Source organism: Pantherophis guttatus, chromosome 2 (assembly GCF_059756535.1).
Source record: "Pantherophis guttatus breed Tessera chromosome 2, ASM5975653v1, whole genome shotgun sequence".
Taxonomy (NCBI): Eukaryota; Metazoa; Chordata; class Lepidosauria; order Squamata; family Colubridae; genus Pantherophis; species Pantherophis guttatus.
In genome coordinates, this window is record NC_142064.1 from 250,878,405 (window position 1) to 250,894,933 (window position 16,529).

The window sequence follows — 16,529 nt, forward strand, 5'->3', positions numbered from 1 at the left end:
GGCGTGGCCGGGGTGGGTGTGGCCAGCTCAACATCACTCGTGTTGGGGGCACCTGTGGTGGCCCGAGCGCTCTGCCAGTAAAAACGGAGCTCCGTTTTCATTGGCAGAGGCACCATGGGCTGGTCCCGTGGGTCAGATCTGAGCACCCTGCAGGCCGGATCCAGCCTTGAGTTTGACACCACTCTACTAAGGGCTCTGGAGCCCTGCTAAGAAAAGGGGAATTTTGTTATGTGAGTGAAAACTGCCTCTTTCCTGGAGAGAGATGCTGAAAAGTGGGTGTGGTTTTACCTGGTGACGGGTGGAGCCATTCCTTCTTGGAAGCTTTTGATTAGGACGATGGCCTATTCTGGACTAAATCTGTGCAGGTCTGGGAGTGCTTTGGATGTGGAAGGAGCTGCATCTTCAGGATGTCAGAGGGTGGGAGTTTGTTGCTGTAGCCCTTAGGCATGTCTGGCTGTATTCTTGACAGCCCTTGAATGGGTTACCTGGAGATTACAGAAACCAGTCCAGCAGATTCTGGATCCTTACTTGTATTGATGATGTCATGTAGTTCATGAAGTGTCTGCAACAAAACCACCAACTCAGAGAGCAGCAAGGACCCCACAGTTCAATCCTGAGCTGTTCTCTTCTATTGAAAATATTCCATTGCAAACGTCTATGCAAAATTACGAAAGGTTTTTTTTTTTTTACAATTTAATTAAAAAATGAAGCTGTAAATATATTGTACAATTAATTCCCCACTCAAGTTGCAAGTGCCGCTAAACATGCTTGTTTGACAGTACCCTATAGCCTATTTCTGGCAAAAAAATATATATTTAAATTAAAAACACACATCATGTTGGCCAATTCCAGATCATTCTTTGCTATTTGAATGCTTGCTCTGGTATACAAATTATACTAGTACGCTCTATTATAAAATTTCCTGTATTTGTAATTCTAGAGCAGGTCTAGAAATGGAAACGAGTGTGATGTTAGCTTTGCATACATTGATCAAAAGGTTTGTCTTTAGACTTCACAATGCGATTCTTTGTCCACAGCAGTATCTACACAGCCAAGGTTGAGCTATTTTTTCCCATCAACAAATAGGCAACAATATGCAAGTGTAGAGGCTCAAGAATCAACAGATCCATGAAGTCATTCTCAAGATCTTCTTGACAGAAGGCTGGTTTCATTCTCACAGTAGCCACAGTATACTTTGCTTTCCTGTTGATTATGTTCTGTGAATGCAGTCATCATGGTTTATTTAGGTAAAAATATAAATGGTCTTCCAAGTAAGAAAATCGATCCTGAGTTTTCCACATCTCTCAATGCTTTGTCTTCCCTCTGGATTATGCTGATTAATCAACCATATTTTTTGCATACTAAAAAGCAGAGACATCACCTTGCCAACAAAAGTGAGTACAGTCAAGGCTATGGTTTTCCCTGTTGCAATGTATGGCTGTGAAAGTTGGGACCGTAAGGAAGGCTGAGCGCCAAAGAACTGAGGCCTTTGAACTATGGTGCTGGAGAAGACTCCTGCGAGTCCCTTGGATTGCAAGGCAATCGAACCGGTCAGTGTTAGAGGAGATCAACCCTGACTGCTCTTTAGAAGGCCAGATCCTGAAGATGAAACTCAAATACTTTGGCCACCTAATGAGAAGGAAGGACTCACTGGAGAAGAGCCTAATGCTGGGAAAGATTGAGGGCAAAGAAAGAAGGGGACTCCAGAGAACGAGGTGGCCGGATGGAGTCATTGAAGCAGTAGGCATTAGCTTAAATGGACTCCAGAGGATGGTAGAGGATAGGAAGGCCTGGAGGAACGTTGTCCATGGGGTCGCGATGGGTCGGATAGGACTTTACAACTAACAACAAAAAACCATATTTTACTGCAAACAGAGACAGATCCCTCTGGGTGGAAAACACTGAGAGGTGGGAGGGCTTTAGCTATTTGGATGCCTATGTCCCAACCAGGAAGGGAAGCTTTCACACATGCCTTATAAAGCTGACCTGAAGCTGAAAGGCCCCATTCCAGCTTGCTGAAAGCATTCTCCCTGGTTGAAGCTCTGGCAAGGCACTCTCAAGTATCTTGATCCTACCTCCTTTCTGAGAAGCTATCCCATTCTCTTCATTTCTACTTAAAAGTACAGCGATCACCTGAAGGCAGAAGCCATACAGTAGAACAGGACATCAAAACCAACCTCTGCTGATTTGGACCTGCAATGGCATACATCTGTATACCTAGTAATTCTGCAGTGTTGAATGGTATCTTATATGTATCTTTGTGTGTGTGAGAGAGAGGGGGTGGGGGGAGAGAGAGACTGAATCCTCAGGAAGATCTGTTGTTTAATTAGCCAAATCTTCCTGCTGTTGAGTTCACAGCAAGACCCCTTTTGTCTGGCATAATCCCTGATAATGTTTGCTTATCACCACTCATTCGGCTAAATCACCAATTTCCTTCTCTTCCCCCCCCCCATCCCAACATAGGATGATTGTTTTTTTCTTTTTATTCTGACGTTTTCCAAAAATAGAATCAGAAGTAATAGTAATAATATCCAAATTCTGAATTTGATTTCTCCAGATTTGCTAAATCCTTCAAGTAGCCCTCAATCATAAAAGCGAGTCAGGAGATTCTGAGTGAATTGTGCTATACAACTGCTCTCTCTTCTGCGGCTTCTCCCTCCCTTTTCCTTGTGTTTATCCACGTTTCTCATCCTTGGCCATTTTAAAATGTGTTGATTCAACTCCCAGAATTCCCCAACCAACCTTGCTGGGGAATTCTGGAAGTTGAAGTCCACACATATTAAAATTGCCCAGATTTGAGAAATACAGATATTCAAAGGAAGTGGAGTCACCTTCACCCATACTAACTCAACAAATGAGCTCAGCGTTGCCTGGGAATTTGTAATTTAGTCATTTTGCCTGTATAATACTACAATTTTTAGGATTAAGGTGGAACATAAAATTTTAGTCTCCCAGCGGGTGGCCTTTAGAGACAGCCAGACTGCCATCAGGGTTAACAACTAACAATGAGCTCTACTAACATTAAAATATCCATGGAATAAAACTACAGGGATTTGTTTAAGTAGTTGCCAGGAGTCAAGACTGACTCCAAGGGACCAAGAAAAAAGATAAAAGAAAAATAAATCTACATTAACACTCTTCCCAAACCTAAAACCCAGTATTATAATATACAAATGCTCCATCTTCAACGTTTTCTGAAATGAGACCCGTTTTTTGAAGAGAGAAAATCGGTCTTTCACTTTTCAAAGAAAATCTTTCTAGATTACTATTTATTGCAGTTATTGAATGCTGATTAGTTAGTCTTCCGAAGAACCTTTTGTAGGAATTTCCATGGGGCTAAGAGGCAAACCCTGTTCCCATATTCATCAGGTTTCAGAGTCCTTAAGCAGTGAAATGTCTCTGTGTTTGTAAATGTGTGTGTGAATGTAAGGTTAAAAATACAATTGGAGTGGGAGCAAAGAAAAAAAATACCTACCCAATTTGCAACCAATATTTTGCTATGCAGACTTAAGACATCTGGGAAGGGTTATTAGGCAGCCTACAGGTTGCCCATTTCTAAAATAACAATAACACAGTTGGAAGGGACCTTGTAAGTTATCTAGTCCAGCCCCCTACCCAAGCAGGAGACCATACACCATTTCTGACAGATGGCAGTCCAGTCTCCTTAAAAGCTTTCAGGGATGAAGCTCCCAGAACTTCTGAAGGCAAAGCTGTTCCATTGGTTGATTGCTCTCAGTGTCAGAAATTTTCTCCTTATTTCTAGGTTGAATCTCCTTGATCAGTTTCCATCCAATTCCGTGTCTGGCCTTTGGGTGTTTTGGAAAAGAGGTTGACATCCTGCCCTCCCCCTCTCCATTATTTTAATTCCCGATTCCTTTTAGTTGCAGAGCAGCTCAAACTCTCTTCCAATCAACCAAGAGAAAACATGATTCTGATAGATCAGCTGCACAGAGCAGTACTTTTTATAATGAAAATGATAGGGGTCCCCCTCCCCCCCAATCTTCTCCAGCCTTAATAGGAAACAATCTCTTTTTGAAGAATGCCAAGTCTTGGCAACCTTGTAAGAGGAATCACACAAACTCATCCAAACTTTGCCAAATCACCTAGACCAGTGGTCCCCAACCTTTTTATCGCTGCGGCCCGCTGAGCGCGCGCAGGGGTGGGGGCACGGCCCAGGAGCTTTTGCGCACGGCCCATTGCGCACGGCCCAGGAGCCTTTGCGCTGCAGCGTTCATGTCCCCCGGCCGCTGCGCGGCCCGGTGCCAGGTACTCCACGGCCCGGCACCGGTCCGCAGACCGGGGGTTGGGGACCACTGACCTAGACTAGCAAAGCTGTCCAATAACTTTACAAAGGAAAGGAGAATAACATTGTGACAATTCTTGCCCAATTAAAAAAAAAAGGTTATTTAGTTTGGAGCCTCTACTCTCTAAGTTGCCCTATCTCAGGAGATTTGTTGCAGTGCAAATACAAAGGGGTCATCTAAGATAAGAAACAATAAAAAATGGGATAGACCTCAGGTATGATCTGGGAGCTTCCACTTTTCATTTATGAAATGTTGGCAAGCTGTTAGGAAGATAACTGTGATCTCATGTCAGTTACTCATGGACAATCATATTTTAGCCAAGGAATCCCATTTTCCTGTTTACTGAAAAGACAACACACTGAAGTCTTAAAGAAACCACTTGAGCTCGGTTAGTTCTTGGTTTGCCATGTTCTTTCTCTAAAATTACTTTTCTTGAAGTCTACATGTTGGCTGGAACCACATGAAACTATGTTTGTATATAACTTGTCTTACAGCGTTCTTGGTGATGAGTCACATAATCCACCACAGTAATATTCAAATAAAATGAACTGTATTTGGCTTACTGTAAAAAAGCAAGAGGAGGAGCACATACAGGCAGAAGCTGTTTCCTGTACATTAAGGCTATGAGATCGGTTGCAAAAGTCTGAATGGCCACCTCAATAATCAACCAGAGTTCTCTATAGCTTTCTTGCCACCTGCAGATGCCCTGGATTTTTTGCAATCTACACATGATATTCTTAGGGCACGCATAAGAATATAGAATATTCATAATATGGGAAAGATTCTTTTTTTGTCTGAATGACTTCCATTTTTTTCAACAAAGCTCTGTTTGAAAAGCCAAGGGTAGTTTTTTGCACTCCCATTTGAAACCCTTTGTCTATTTCATTAATTCGGAGAAAATGAGGTTGGATCAAAGAGAGAGAGAGGGGGGGGGAGGGAGGGAGGGAGAGAGAGAGAGAGATTGATTCCTTATGGACCCAGATACAAAACAATTTGAAATGACACAGCAGATACTGACCACTACACTAAGAGTTATTTTAGCTAAAATATGCTCTCCCCCCCACCCCCAGGGCAAAACAGACACTATATCTATTCTTAAAAAGCAACCAACAGATGTATCCAAAGTTCATTCTCTTTAGAGCAGACTCACAGGAACAATTCAAACTAAGTCATGACAGAGTCCAATCCTTTAGACAGCTACTGTAATCATTTGGAAATAAATCCTATTGAATTCAATACAGCTTATTTCTTAGTAAACATGGATGTAATTTCACTGCAGTACGCTAAGAACATAAAAGTGCAATCCAATAAAATATGTTATGCTTATAGACCAGCATCGATCCAGCATAATTAGAATTAACACTAAATCGACACTTCCATTCCCAAATTAGAAAATTTATGAGTAGACATTATGGAAACGTTAGGGTTTCTTATATAGACACTTTATATGTTAACATTTGATGGAAAACTTTTGACTTAATCTTGTTGATAATTTTTCCTAGTGATGTACACTGTATTAATCAAGTATTTTCAGTTTACACCTCAATACAGACATTGAATGTTTAGAAAATGGATGATATATTTTATATCATGTCTCTAATTATATACTGGAACATAATCATCTTTATTATATTCTGGATTTGTTGAATTGCCATCTGTAATTCTGCCACTTACATTTTAGTCTTTTTATGCTTTTTATTCCTCTTTATATTCCTCCCTCTTTATAAAAATAATTAAAAAATAGTCAACCAGTTATTTTTCAAAGACAAATTGTAAACGTCTGTTATCTTCTCCAAATCTGTCAATCACTTTTTGGAGTAATACATCCTTATTTTCATTAATTTTTACCCGATGAGCACTCATCATGCAAAGTCCAGACAATTGATCATCTACCACTGTTGACGTCAACAATGTTTCTACCCTTCTCATTGTACTGAATGATTTTTCCATTGTACAAGTTGTTACTGGCAATGCCAGAGCAATTGAGATGGCTTGTTGAATCGAAGGATATTGGTCAACATATTGCAGCAAATCCAGAAGTCCATTCTCCCCATTTTCAACCCTTTCTTCCTTTGTCCCCAACCACTTTTCAAACCAGGTGATTGTTTCAGTTTCCAAATTTTCAATTTCATATAATTCACTGATTTTTTCCATCTGCGCTTTCAACGTCTCAAGGCCAACTTTAGCCATTTTTTGGGGATGAAGCGAAAAGATTCCAAAAACCGCCTTGCTTTCTGGAGCAAACCGTCTTTCCAGCCATGAGATTACCGAGTTCAAGTACGGTATATAGAATGACTGGCGGAAATATTCCTCCTCAGTTGGGACACTGGCATTTGAGTTCCTTTGCAAGTCGCTCTGTCTGGGAATACGCAAGTCAATATCCAATTTGTCTGCTAGTTCTCGAACTTCTGAAAGAATTCCCTTGAAGTGCTCCTCTGCTTTTTCTCTGTGGCCACGAAAGACAGTTAAGAGCTCTTGGATGTCTTCATACACTTTCATCATATCAAGATGAACAGTCTGCAGAGCTTGGGTCACTGACTCTAATTTACTGCAATAGTTTGACATGATAACAAGGCAAAAGAGGAAATTAGGTGTTCCTGAAGCACAGTATAATTGGTACGCATCCTGGCAGGTTTGACCTGAAGCTGTAGCAGCCAGGTTTCTTAACTGATCAAAGATCTGTACAAAATTCTTGGAAAAAAACCTGACGTGCTTGTATTTTGCAGACCAAAGTGCTTCACCCAGCGACGGAACTGCCTGAATAGAGTTTCTTCTGCTCAAATTCTCACAGAAAAAGCGAAGGATAGCTTTGATTGTGCCAACCGCATTCCTTATCTCAGGTACAGCATTTAAGTCATTCACAACCAGGTTGAGTGTGTGCGCCGCACAGTGAACCAAAGTAGCCTTGGGGTACCTACTTTTTATTTTAGCTTGCACACCACCCTCTCTCCCAGCCAATCTAGAGCATCCGTCATACCCTTGGCCGCATAATTTTTCAAGATTTAAACCATACTTGGTGCACTCCTCAATGATGGTTTCAGCAGTGCAGGTAGCGTCCCATCCCTTCAGTGCTGCAAAACCAAGGAACTCCTCTCGAACTTGAGGTTTAGCGCCAGTCGTGTCAACAAAACGTATGCCGAGTGACACATGGTCCTCCCCAGAGATCTCAGTGCTTTCGCCCACAAGAACCGAAAACCCAGCGGAGCCATTGGCGGCAGAAACGATCTCTTCTCTAATGGCATCCACGCACAGCTTAATCAGTTCATTTTCTATCTGGGCGGACGTGTCCCGAGCATTCCCTGCCTCATTCTCTACATGTTCTCTTAGCGCCACATCTCCAGCTTCAACGCGAAACGCCAAGAGACTCTTCATGTTCCCGGTTTTTCTTGTTTCCCCGTGTAAAGGAATGTCGTGGGTGCCACAAAATACGATGGTTGACAAGATCGAGTGCAGTTTTTTACGATTTTCATTGACTATCCGGTTAATGCTGCTGTCAAGCTGACAAGCAAAGTTTGTTTCGAAGACGTTCCTGCTGGTTAAGAAGTTAGTTGCATCGATTTCAGCACTCTTGTGCCATGCGCTGGACATGTGTTTTTTTGCACAGACGTGAAAATCATTGTACCTCACAAAGGGCACCATGATGAAACCCCCCTGTCTCCCACAAAGATCAGGCTGTGGGAAGACGATGCAGTATTTACAGAATGGTCCTTTCAAATAGGAAGAGTAGCAAAGCCAGGGTGAGTATCTAATTAACCATATGTGACGAAAGCTGCGTATTCCTGTTGAATCTCCCTTGAAATTATAATCATGCGCTGGTGTGAAGGTATTCACAAGAAGATTATACTTCTGATCATCTGTGAGAGGAGTGGGCGAGTTCACGTACAACCCAATATCATAAGGATGAACAGCAAATTCCAAACCATCCATGATGCATTCATATTCTGCTGGTGAGTCCGAACAGGAGCTGCTATTTTCTTCCTCATTTCTTCTTTTCTTCTGCACTGTTTCTTCTTCAACTGTTTTGCGCTTCCTGTAAAGAGTTCCAATCTCCATTCCTATGAGGAAAAAAAGAATGATGAGAGGCAATGAATGGAACAGAAACTGATTCCCCCCCCAAAAAGGAATATAAAAATAGTGAAAAGTTATTTTCCTAGTGAAACAGACATTTCTACTGTTAATTGTTCCTTAATAATTTCTTGTGATTTTATTCATATACACTGAAATACAGATGAGTGATTGCTAAGGTTTTTTTTAGTAGTTTTCATCTCAGTACTGCAAAATGAACTTAATTTTTCACATTTTATATTGATCAAATTTACATGCCACCTGACTCCCCAATTAGTTTTATTCAGAAGTAATTTTCTACATGCTCCTTTTAATTCACAATCATATGAGAATGAAACAAGCATCTTACAATGGAAGAATGGCTGGAAAACTTGACGGAGCTAGCAGAGATAGGCAAATTAACTGCTTCAATTAAAGAAAAAACACACATCCAATTTCGTTTCTACTTTTATGCTCAAGACAGAAAAAATTGGAACTTTGAATTTGGGATTTGCTGATTAGGTAAGTTTGTTGTTATAGAAATGATTAGTATATATTAAATTCACAAAAGTTGAGGCTGTAGTGTTATTACTGCACTGAAAAGAGCTGGAAGTTAATACTCCCCCCTCCTTTATCCCACACTTCTCTCCTCCCCTTTTCCCCACTCTCTTCATTTTCACTTTTATTTCATATTTTGGTAAGTTTAATACAATTAATAAAACATGAAAAACTTCCTTTCCAAAATACATGTATTTAGTTGGGGAGTATTTAGTTGGGGAGGAAGACTGTGTTTGTGTATGCGTGCATGCATGGCAAAAGTCAGAATGTGAAAAGATAAGAGAGGGGAGTATTTAACAGTCTGGAAAGGGAAATGGGACCCAATAGGACAAAATCCCCTTCCAAAGAATCTGGTTTTGAGACACTGTTAACTCAGCTCAGCCAGGCAGCCTTTTTCTGCTTATTCTTGCCAAGTTTGCTTGTTTGGTCTGGTGTGGATCTCCAGAGGCCTGGAATTCTTCTGAGACGGCTTCTCCCTCAGCTTAGCAGGAGGCTATCCAGAACAACAAGTGCCTGGTTGGGGCAAGATGATGAGGGGAATGGAAAATAGTCTTCCATCCAGCAGACAACAGCAGGGAGAGAGGCATGTAGGATAGGCTTAGGATGCCCAGCAAGGAGAAATACAGGTAGACCTCTATTTACAACCACAATTGAGCTCAACATTTCTGTTGCTAAGAGAGACAGTTGTTAAGTGAATTTTGCCCCATTTTACGGCCTTTCTTGCCACATTTGTTAAGCGAATCACTGCAGTTGTTCAGTTAATAACAACACTGTTCTTAAGTGAATCTGGCTTCCCCATTGACTTTGCTTGTCAGAAGGTAGCAAAAGGTGATCACATGATCCCAGGAGGACATTGTAACCGTCATGAATGCGTGTCAGATGTCAAGAATATGAATTTTGATCACTTGACCATGGGGATGCTGCAATGGTCTTAAGTGTGAAAAACGGTCATACGTCATTGTTTTCAATGCTTATGTAACTTTGTATGGTCACTAAACAAATTGTTGTAAGTTGAGGACTACCTGTACGCCAGTCAGGTAATGCTTAGGGCAGGGGTCTGCAACCTTAAACACTCAAAGAGCCATTTGGACCCGTTTCCCACAGAAAAGAAAACTCCGGGAGCCACAAAACCCTTCCCGTGCCTGACTATTTCTTGAGCGGCCACAAAACTAGCATATGTAGTTTATTTATTAATTAATTAATTTATTAATTTTATTTCTATACCGCCTTTCTCCCGAAGGACTCAGGGCGGTGTACAGCCTGATTAAAAGCACAAAGACAGACAAAATTTTAAAATAATTAAAATTATTAAATGATAGGCTCAATTATAAAACCCCAAATTTAAAATCCCATATTTAAAAACCAATTAAAATCTTTACATTGATAGCCCAGCCTGACGGAACAACAAGGTTTTGAGGGCACAGCGAAATACACGGAGATCAGAGATTTTACGAATTTCTGGGGGCAGTTCATTCCAAAGGGCAGGGGCTCCCACAGAGAAGGCCCTCCCCCTGGGTGTCGCCAGCCGACATAATTTGGCCGATGGCACCCTGAGGAGACCCTCTCTGTGGGAGCGGACTGGCCAGTGGGAGGCTACTGGTGGCAGAAGACGGTCTCGAAGGTATCCAGGTCCAATGCCATGGAGCGCTGTTTAGTTGAATTAAACGTTCTGTTTTCTTCTGAAACTTTTCTTTTCTTGGGATTTATCCATGTTTGGCCTACCCGGGGTTGAAAAGCTCAATAAATTGTGTGCTGGCAAGTGTCACACATTGGCGGTGTGACGCATATTTTGAGTGACAGGGAGCCACAGAAGAAGGGTGAAAGAGCACATGTGGCTCCAGAGCCACAGGTTGCTGACCCCTGGGTTAGGGAGAGAGCGTGTTTTTTACTTTGGGTGGCCGGGGGAGGGGGGGGAAATCAACCTTACCAAGTAGCTGTGTTGCTCTGGAGTGGCTGCGCAGACCAGCCACTCTATGCAGGCAGGCCAAAAAGGGAAAACTTCACTCTGGAAAATAAAACAGAAAATAAGATCGTTAGGAGGCTCAGAAAAGAAGCTGCAATATGCCAGGGAATAAACTGTTGGTGGATGAGGATCAACCAAAAGGCTTCTTTTTCTTGGAAAGACATTCCCTCAAATGGCAACTGTCTGGGTCAAAGGACAGATGTGACAATAAAGAAAACAATTCCATAAAAAACACAATGGAGGGAAGGGGAAATGAAATAAAAGTTTGATATCATTTCCAGGAAATAAACAAACTTTGTTTTTAGATGCTTCTTCAGAACCCAGATAGAAAATGCCTGAAGGGCCTTAAGTTAAGGATTCAAAACCCAGGCTTTGTGGACCAAAACCCCACAAAACTGAAACTTGAAGTTCCCAGTTAACCCTACAGTTAACGTCCCCATCTGAAAAGAATTTTGAAGGCTGTCCAAGGCTAATTGTCCCACCAAGGAGCCTTGGTGGCGCAGCAGACTAAAGCACTGTTAAGTAACACCAGCTGCCTGCAATTACTGTGAGTTCAATTCTCACCAGGCTCAAGGTTGTCTCAGCCTTCCATCCTTTTGAGGTAGGTAAAATGAGGACCCGGTTTGTGGGGGCAATAAGCTGACTTTGTATAAAAAAAGAACACCACTTTGGGGGGGGGGCGAAAGCCCTACTAAGCAGGTATTGCTTAATGCATTGTAAGCCGCCCTGAGTCTCCGGAAAAGAGTGGCATATAAATCGAACCAATAAATAAATAATACATGCAAACCTCTCAGGAATTGTGCCACAAGTTCTTTTTAAGTACGTATACGTAATTCAGTGAGCTCCAAAACACAAGAGGACCAAAACAACAAAGGTCCCTAAGCAACACCACAGAAGTATTCATAGGCTAATATTCACTGCTCACCACTATTCCACTCTTCCCCACTGCTACTACCCCTTCTGCTACTGCTCCTCCAACAACTATTGTACTTTCTGTGAGTCCTACTAGAGAACAGTATCTCTTTGCTGCTTTATTTCTAGACGCAAATATACACTACCTTCTCTCTCTCTCACATACACAGCAACACCCCCACTTGCCCCTCTGCATAGCTTTTATGCCCCTCTTCCAACTTTGCTGTGCTGGCTGGGGACAGAGCTTAAAGAGGCAGGACAACAGCAGCCCAGGTCCTGGCCGTTTCTAGGCAGCCTGCCCTCTCGTAAATTGCCACTTAGAGGGAAAAAAAAAAAAAACCAGCAAAACTCCAGGAAACTGGAAGTAGATGTTCCTTGTAATTTAAGAAGGCCAAGCCTTTAATCTGGGTCTGTCCAAGCCACATCTAACCCCTCAATACCAAGGTGTGTGCAGCATGCTAAGCTGCAACTATGAATAATGGTTTTAAAATTGTCAAAAACAAAGGAACGTAACAAAACCAAAGTTTATCGTATTTGAATTGAAGACTAAAGAGATTCTCTAATCGCTACCTACCTAATGCACGATCTATCCAATGAAGGTTATTCCAAGTGTGACACTTTATTATTACTTCAAAGGGAAAGGCAAGTAAAATCAATCTTAAGTTATCCACTTAAGTCATCCACATACAAGATTATATGAAATCAGCTCCATTTTCTTATACAGTGAGAAAAATGGATTCTGGAAAGTAAAATAAGAAGTATGGAGATGAGACTGGGATCCTAGTGCATCTGTTACCATCTAGGGTTCTCCTAAACTCCTAAATTCTAACCATCTTTCAGTGGGTTTCCTTGAGTCCTTAAAATTCATTAAACGTATTCTGGATCTCATCTTGATGAGCCTTTTTTAAGGATTCAAGTTGATCCCACTCCAGCCATTGTTCTCTAAAGAGACTTTGATCGGCCCCAACCCAATTCATAATTTTAAAAACAGAAAGAATTGAGTGATGTTATTGAGACCTGTAGAATTGCAGCTGCTGCATATATTCCCTTGCATAGAAAAACGCAAACTTATAAAACAAATGTAAGATGTTCATTAATTATGCTACATTATGCTATTGATCAGACTTTCGGGAATGGGAGTTGATTTCCCATCACAGTTTTCAGTGTTGTAAACTAAGAAGTGGGATTATAGTCAGTTTTATTTTGATCAGCTTTTGTTTCTCAGTAAAGTGTCTGTAATGTGCAGAGTGTTTGAGGTCCCTTTATAATGCATCATAATTCCCACACCACTGTCAAATAATTTACTAAGACTATATTACTATTATTCTTCTCTTCCTTACTAGTATCTATTTCCACTTATTACTATAACCATGTTGCTGGTATCTTTCAATTACATTGTTTTTATTTGTTTCCTACTACGATTTGGTAGTTTATTCGTAACCTTGACTATCATTAAGTGTTGTATCTTTTTATTCTTGATGAATGTATTTTATTCTCCTTATGTACACTGAGAGCATATACACCAAAGACAAATTTGCCTGTCCAATCACACTTGGCCAATAAAGAATTCTTTCTGTCTGTCTGTCTGTCTGTCTATCTATCATCTATAATCTATCTATCTATCTATCTATCTATCTATCTATCTATCTATCTATCCTATCCTATCCTATATCTTTATCTACAGTATCTATTTATCTATCTAATCTATCTTCTATACTATATCTATCCTATATCTATCTACAGTATCTATCTATCTATCTTCTATACTATATCTATCTATCCTATATCTATCTATCTACAGTATCTATCTATCTATCTATCTATCTATCTATCTATCCATCCTATATCCATTTATCTATCTATCTATCTATCTATCCATCCTATATCCATTTATCTATCTATCTATCTTATCTATCCATCCTATATCCATTTATCTATCATCTATCTATCTATCTATCTATCTATCTATCTATCTACAGTATCTATCTATCTTCTATCCTATATCTATCTATCCTATATCTATCTATCTTCTATCCTATATCTATCTACAGTATCTATCTATCATCTATCTCTGTGTCCCACCGATTCAAAAAGGTTGAGAAGCACTGCGCTATCCTTTTTCCTATTTCCCATCTTCTTTTCCTTTGATATACTTTTATTGCACTGAGAAAAATTCTAATTAAAAAGAAGAACCGCCGGTGTAGTCTCTAGATTGGAAGTAGCAGGTGAAGAAGAGGAGGAGGAGGAGGAGGAGGCTGCTAGGGCTTCCCACGTGCCCCGAGCCCGCCTTGAGGATGCTTCGGTCAGCGGTCCTCCTGCCTCTGCAGCCTCTTCCGCCGAATCTCACCCCCACTCCCAACCCGGGGCCGTGGGACAAAGACCACCATTCGCTCCGAGCATCCTCTCCTGGCAGGGTCGGCTTTCCCCAGGTATTTCGGACGTCCCAAGAAAGGGAAGCCGGGGAACAGGTGACGCTTTAGCCCCGACACGGGTGCCAAGAGGATGAGCCCGCCCTCCCAGGAAGGGAAAGCAAGACGGGTTCCTAGTCCTCATGAAGGAAAAGGGCTCCTGGGCAAAAAAAAAAGTCCTGTTCGGGAAGCCCAGCAGGGAGAACAAAGACTATGGAGGATCCCATTCGAGAAAGAGCTCCTGCCCCTCCCCCGGCCTCGCCCCGACTCACCCGCCGCCCCCGATATCCACGTGCACGTGTGAGCGCGGCAGCCCGGGAGGGTCCCCGAGGCGGACAAAGGAGCGGCAACGCGGGGCGCCCGCGGGTGGGGTCAAAAAAAGCAAAATGGCGGACGCGGCGCTGGCGGCGTCATGCAAGCCCCGCCCCTCTGGATGTGTGTCGTGTGGTCCCGCGTTCCAAAGGGGCGGCGCTTGTTGCATCCTTTGCCCCGCCCCCCTCCCTTCGCGGCCGAAGGAAAAGCGGCCGTCGGCAAACCCGGCGAAGAGCTACGGCTGGCCGTTGTTTAAAGGGCCCTCCCGCTCCAGCTGTTACAACAGATGCTGCCAAAGAAAGGTGATTTCCACCCCCTCCCTTGCAAACCAGGACGATGCTGTCTAATTTATTCCTCCGTCCCAAGGGAAGGGCGGTCGTGCAAAAGGGTGTCCTTTTTTTTTTTTTTGCAACCTGTGCACATTTGGCTCTGGGCTTCGCGGCAAACTCCTGTCAATTTATTTCTTCCTTTTTGCAGAAGCTTTCCATTGATGTCCGGCTTTCTGCGTTTGCCCGCTCCGTCTCTAACTGCATCCTAGAGCGTGAATCCCTTCCCAGCCACTTCCTGGTCTTTCTTTTTGGTACCCAGGATTATTTGCTGATCTGCCACAGATTAAGAGATGTTTTGGAATAGAATAACAGAGTTGGAAGGGACCTTGGAGGTCTTCTAGTCCAACCCCCTGCTCAGGCAGGAAACCCTATACTATTTCAGGACAAATGGTTATCCAATCTCTTCTTAAAAAACTTCCAGTGTTGGAGCATTCACAACTTCTGGAGGCAAGTCGTTCCACTGATTAATTGTTCTAACTGTCAGGAAATTTCTCCTTAGTTCTAGGTTGCTTCTCTCCTTGATGAGTTTCCACCCATTGCTTCTTGTCCTGCCCTCAGTTGCTTTGGAGAATAGCTTGGCTCCCTCTTCTTTGTGGCATCCCCTGAGATTTTATTTATTTATTTATTTATTTATCGGACTTATATGCCGCCCTTTCTCCACAAGGACTCCGGGCGGCTCACAGCAATAAGCAACAACAAGTCCAAATTAAAATTCAAGCAGTAAAAGCATCTAAAATTTCCATTAAAGCCCCTTCAGTCCAGGCCAGCCTGGCGAAACAACCATGTTTTAAGGTCACGGCGGAAAGAGCGAAGGTCAGGGGCCACCCGGAGCTCCAAGGGGAGCTGATTCCAGAGGGTAGATGCGCCTACAGAGAAGGCTCGCTCTCTAGGAGCCGTCAGCCGACATTGCTTGGCTGACGGAACCCCAAGTAAGCCCTCTCTTTGTGAGCGCGGGCGGGCGATGGGGAGCTGTTGCTGGCTGCAGGTGATCCGCCAGATACCCCGGGCCTAAGCCATGTAGGGCTTTATAGGTAATCACCAACACCTTGAACCTCACCTGGAGGGCAATCGATAGCCAATGCAGGTCACACAGGAGGGTGTGACATGGGAGCGTTGGGACACTCCCATCACTACCCGCGCGGCCGCATTCTGCACCAGCTGAGATATTGGAACACTGCTATCATGTCTCCCCTAGTTCTCCTTTTCATTAAACTAGACATACCCAATTTCTGCAACTACTCTTTATATGTTTTAGCCTCTAGTCCCTTAATCATCATTGTTGCTCTTCTCTGCGCTTTTTCTAAATGCTTCTCTTTGGCCTTCTTTGGGTGCCAAATGTCTCAGGTATTCTTAGGGCTGATTTCTCCCCACATTGTCAGATTTGTAGGATTGGTTTGTTTGATAAGATTTAGGATTGGTAAAAGGTAGGATACGATCTCTATGGTACCTATTTATCTACTCGCACTTGCATGCTTTAGAACTTCTAAGTGGGCAGGAGCTGGGGCAAATAACAGGAGGCCATTCCTTTGCACTCAGGTCTTCAACCCAGGCTGTCAGTCCAGCTGACAAACTCAGCATCTTAACTACTAAACCATCATGCCCACGGCATTGAAAAAAGTGACTTCTGACCGTTTTCACATATAAAACTGTTACAGCATCCCAATAGCCATGTGATAAAAATTCAGACATTTGGCATAAA

At 42.5% G+C, this 16,529-nt stretch overlaps 1 protein-coding gene across 1 annotated transcript; it reads right to left on the reverse strand.

The window, feature by feature from the left end:
* Positions 1-4,837: 4,837 nt before the first annotated feature.
* On the reverse strand, positions 4,838-14,641 carry LOC117674010 (52 kDa repressor of the inhibitor of the protein kinase-like). The gene is made up of 3 exons (XM_034431780.3): positions 14,462-14,641; positions 10,834-10,911; positions 4,838-8,359 (listed from the first exon to the last, which is right to left on the reverse strand). Exon 3 carries the CDS (start codon positions 8,355-8,357, stop codon positions 6,057-6,059), a length of 2,301 nt encoding a protein of 766 aa, XP_034287671.2. The 5' UTR covers positions 8,358-8,359; positions 10,834-10,911; positions 14,462-14,641; the 3' UTR covers positions 4,838-6,056.
* Positions 14,642-16,529: the final 1,888 nt, after the last annotated feature.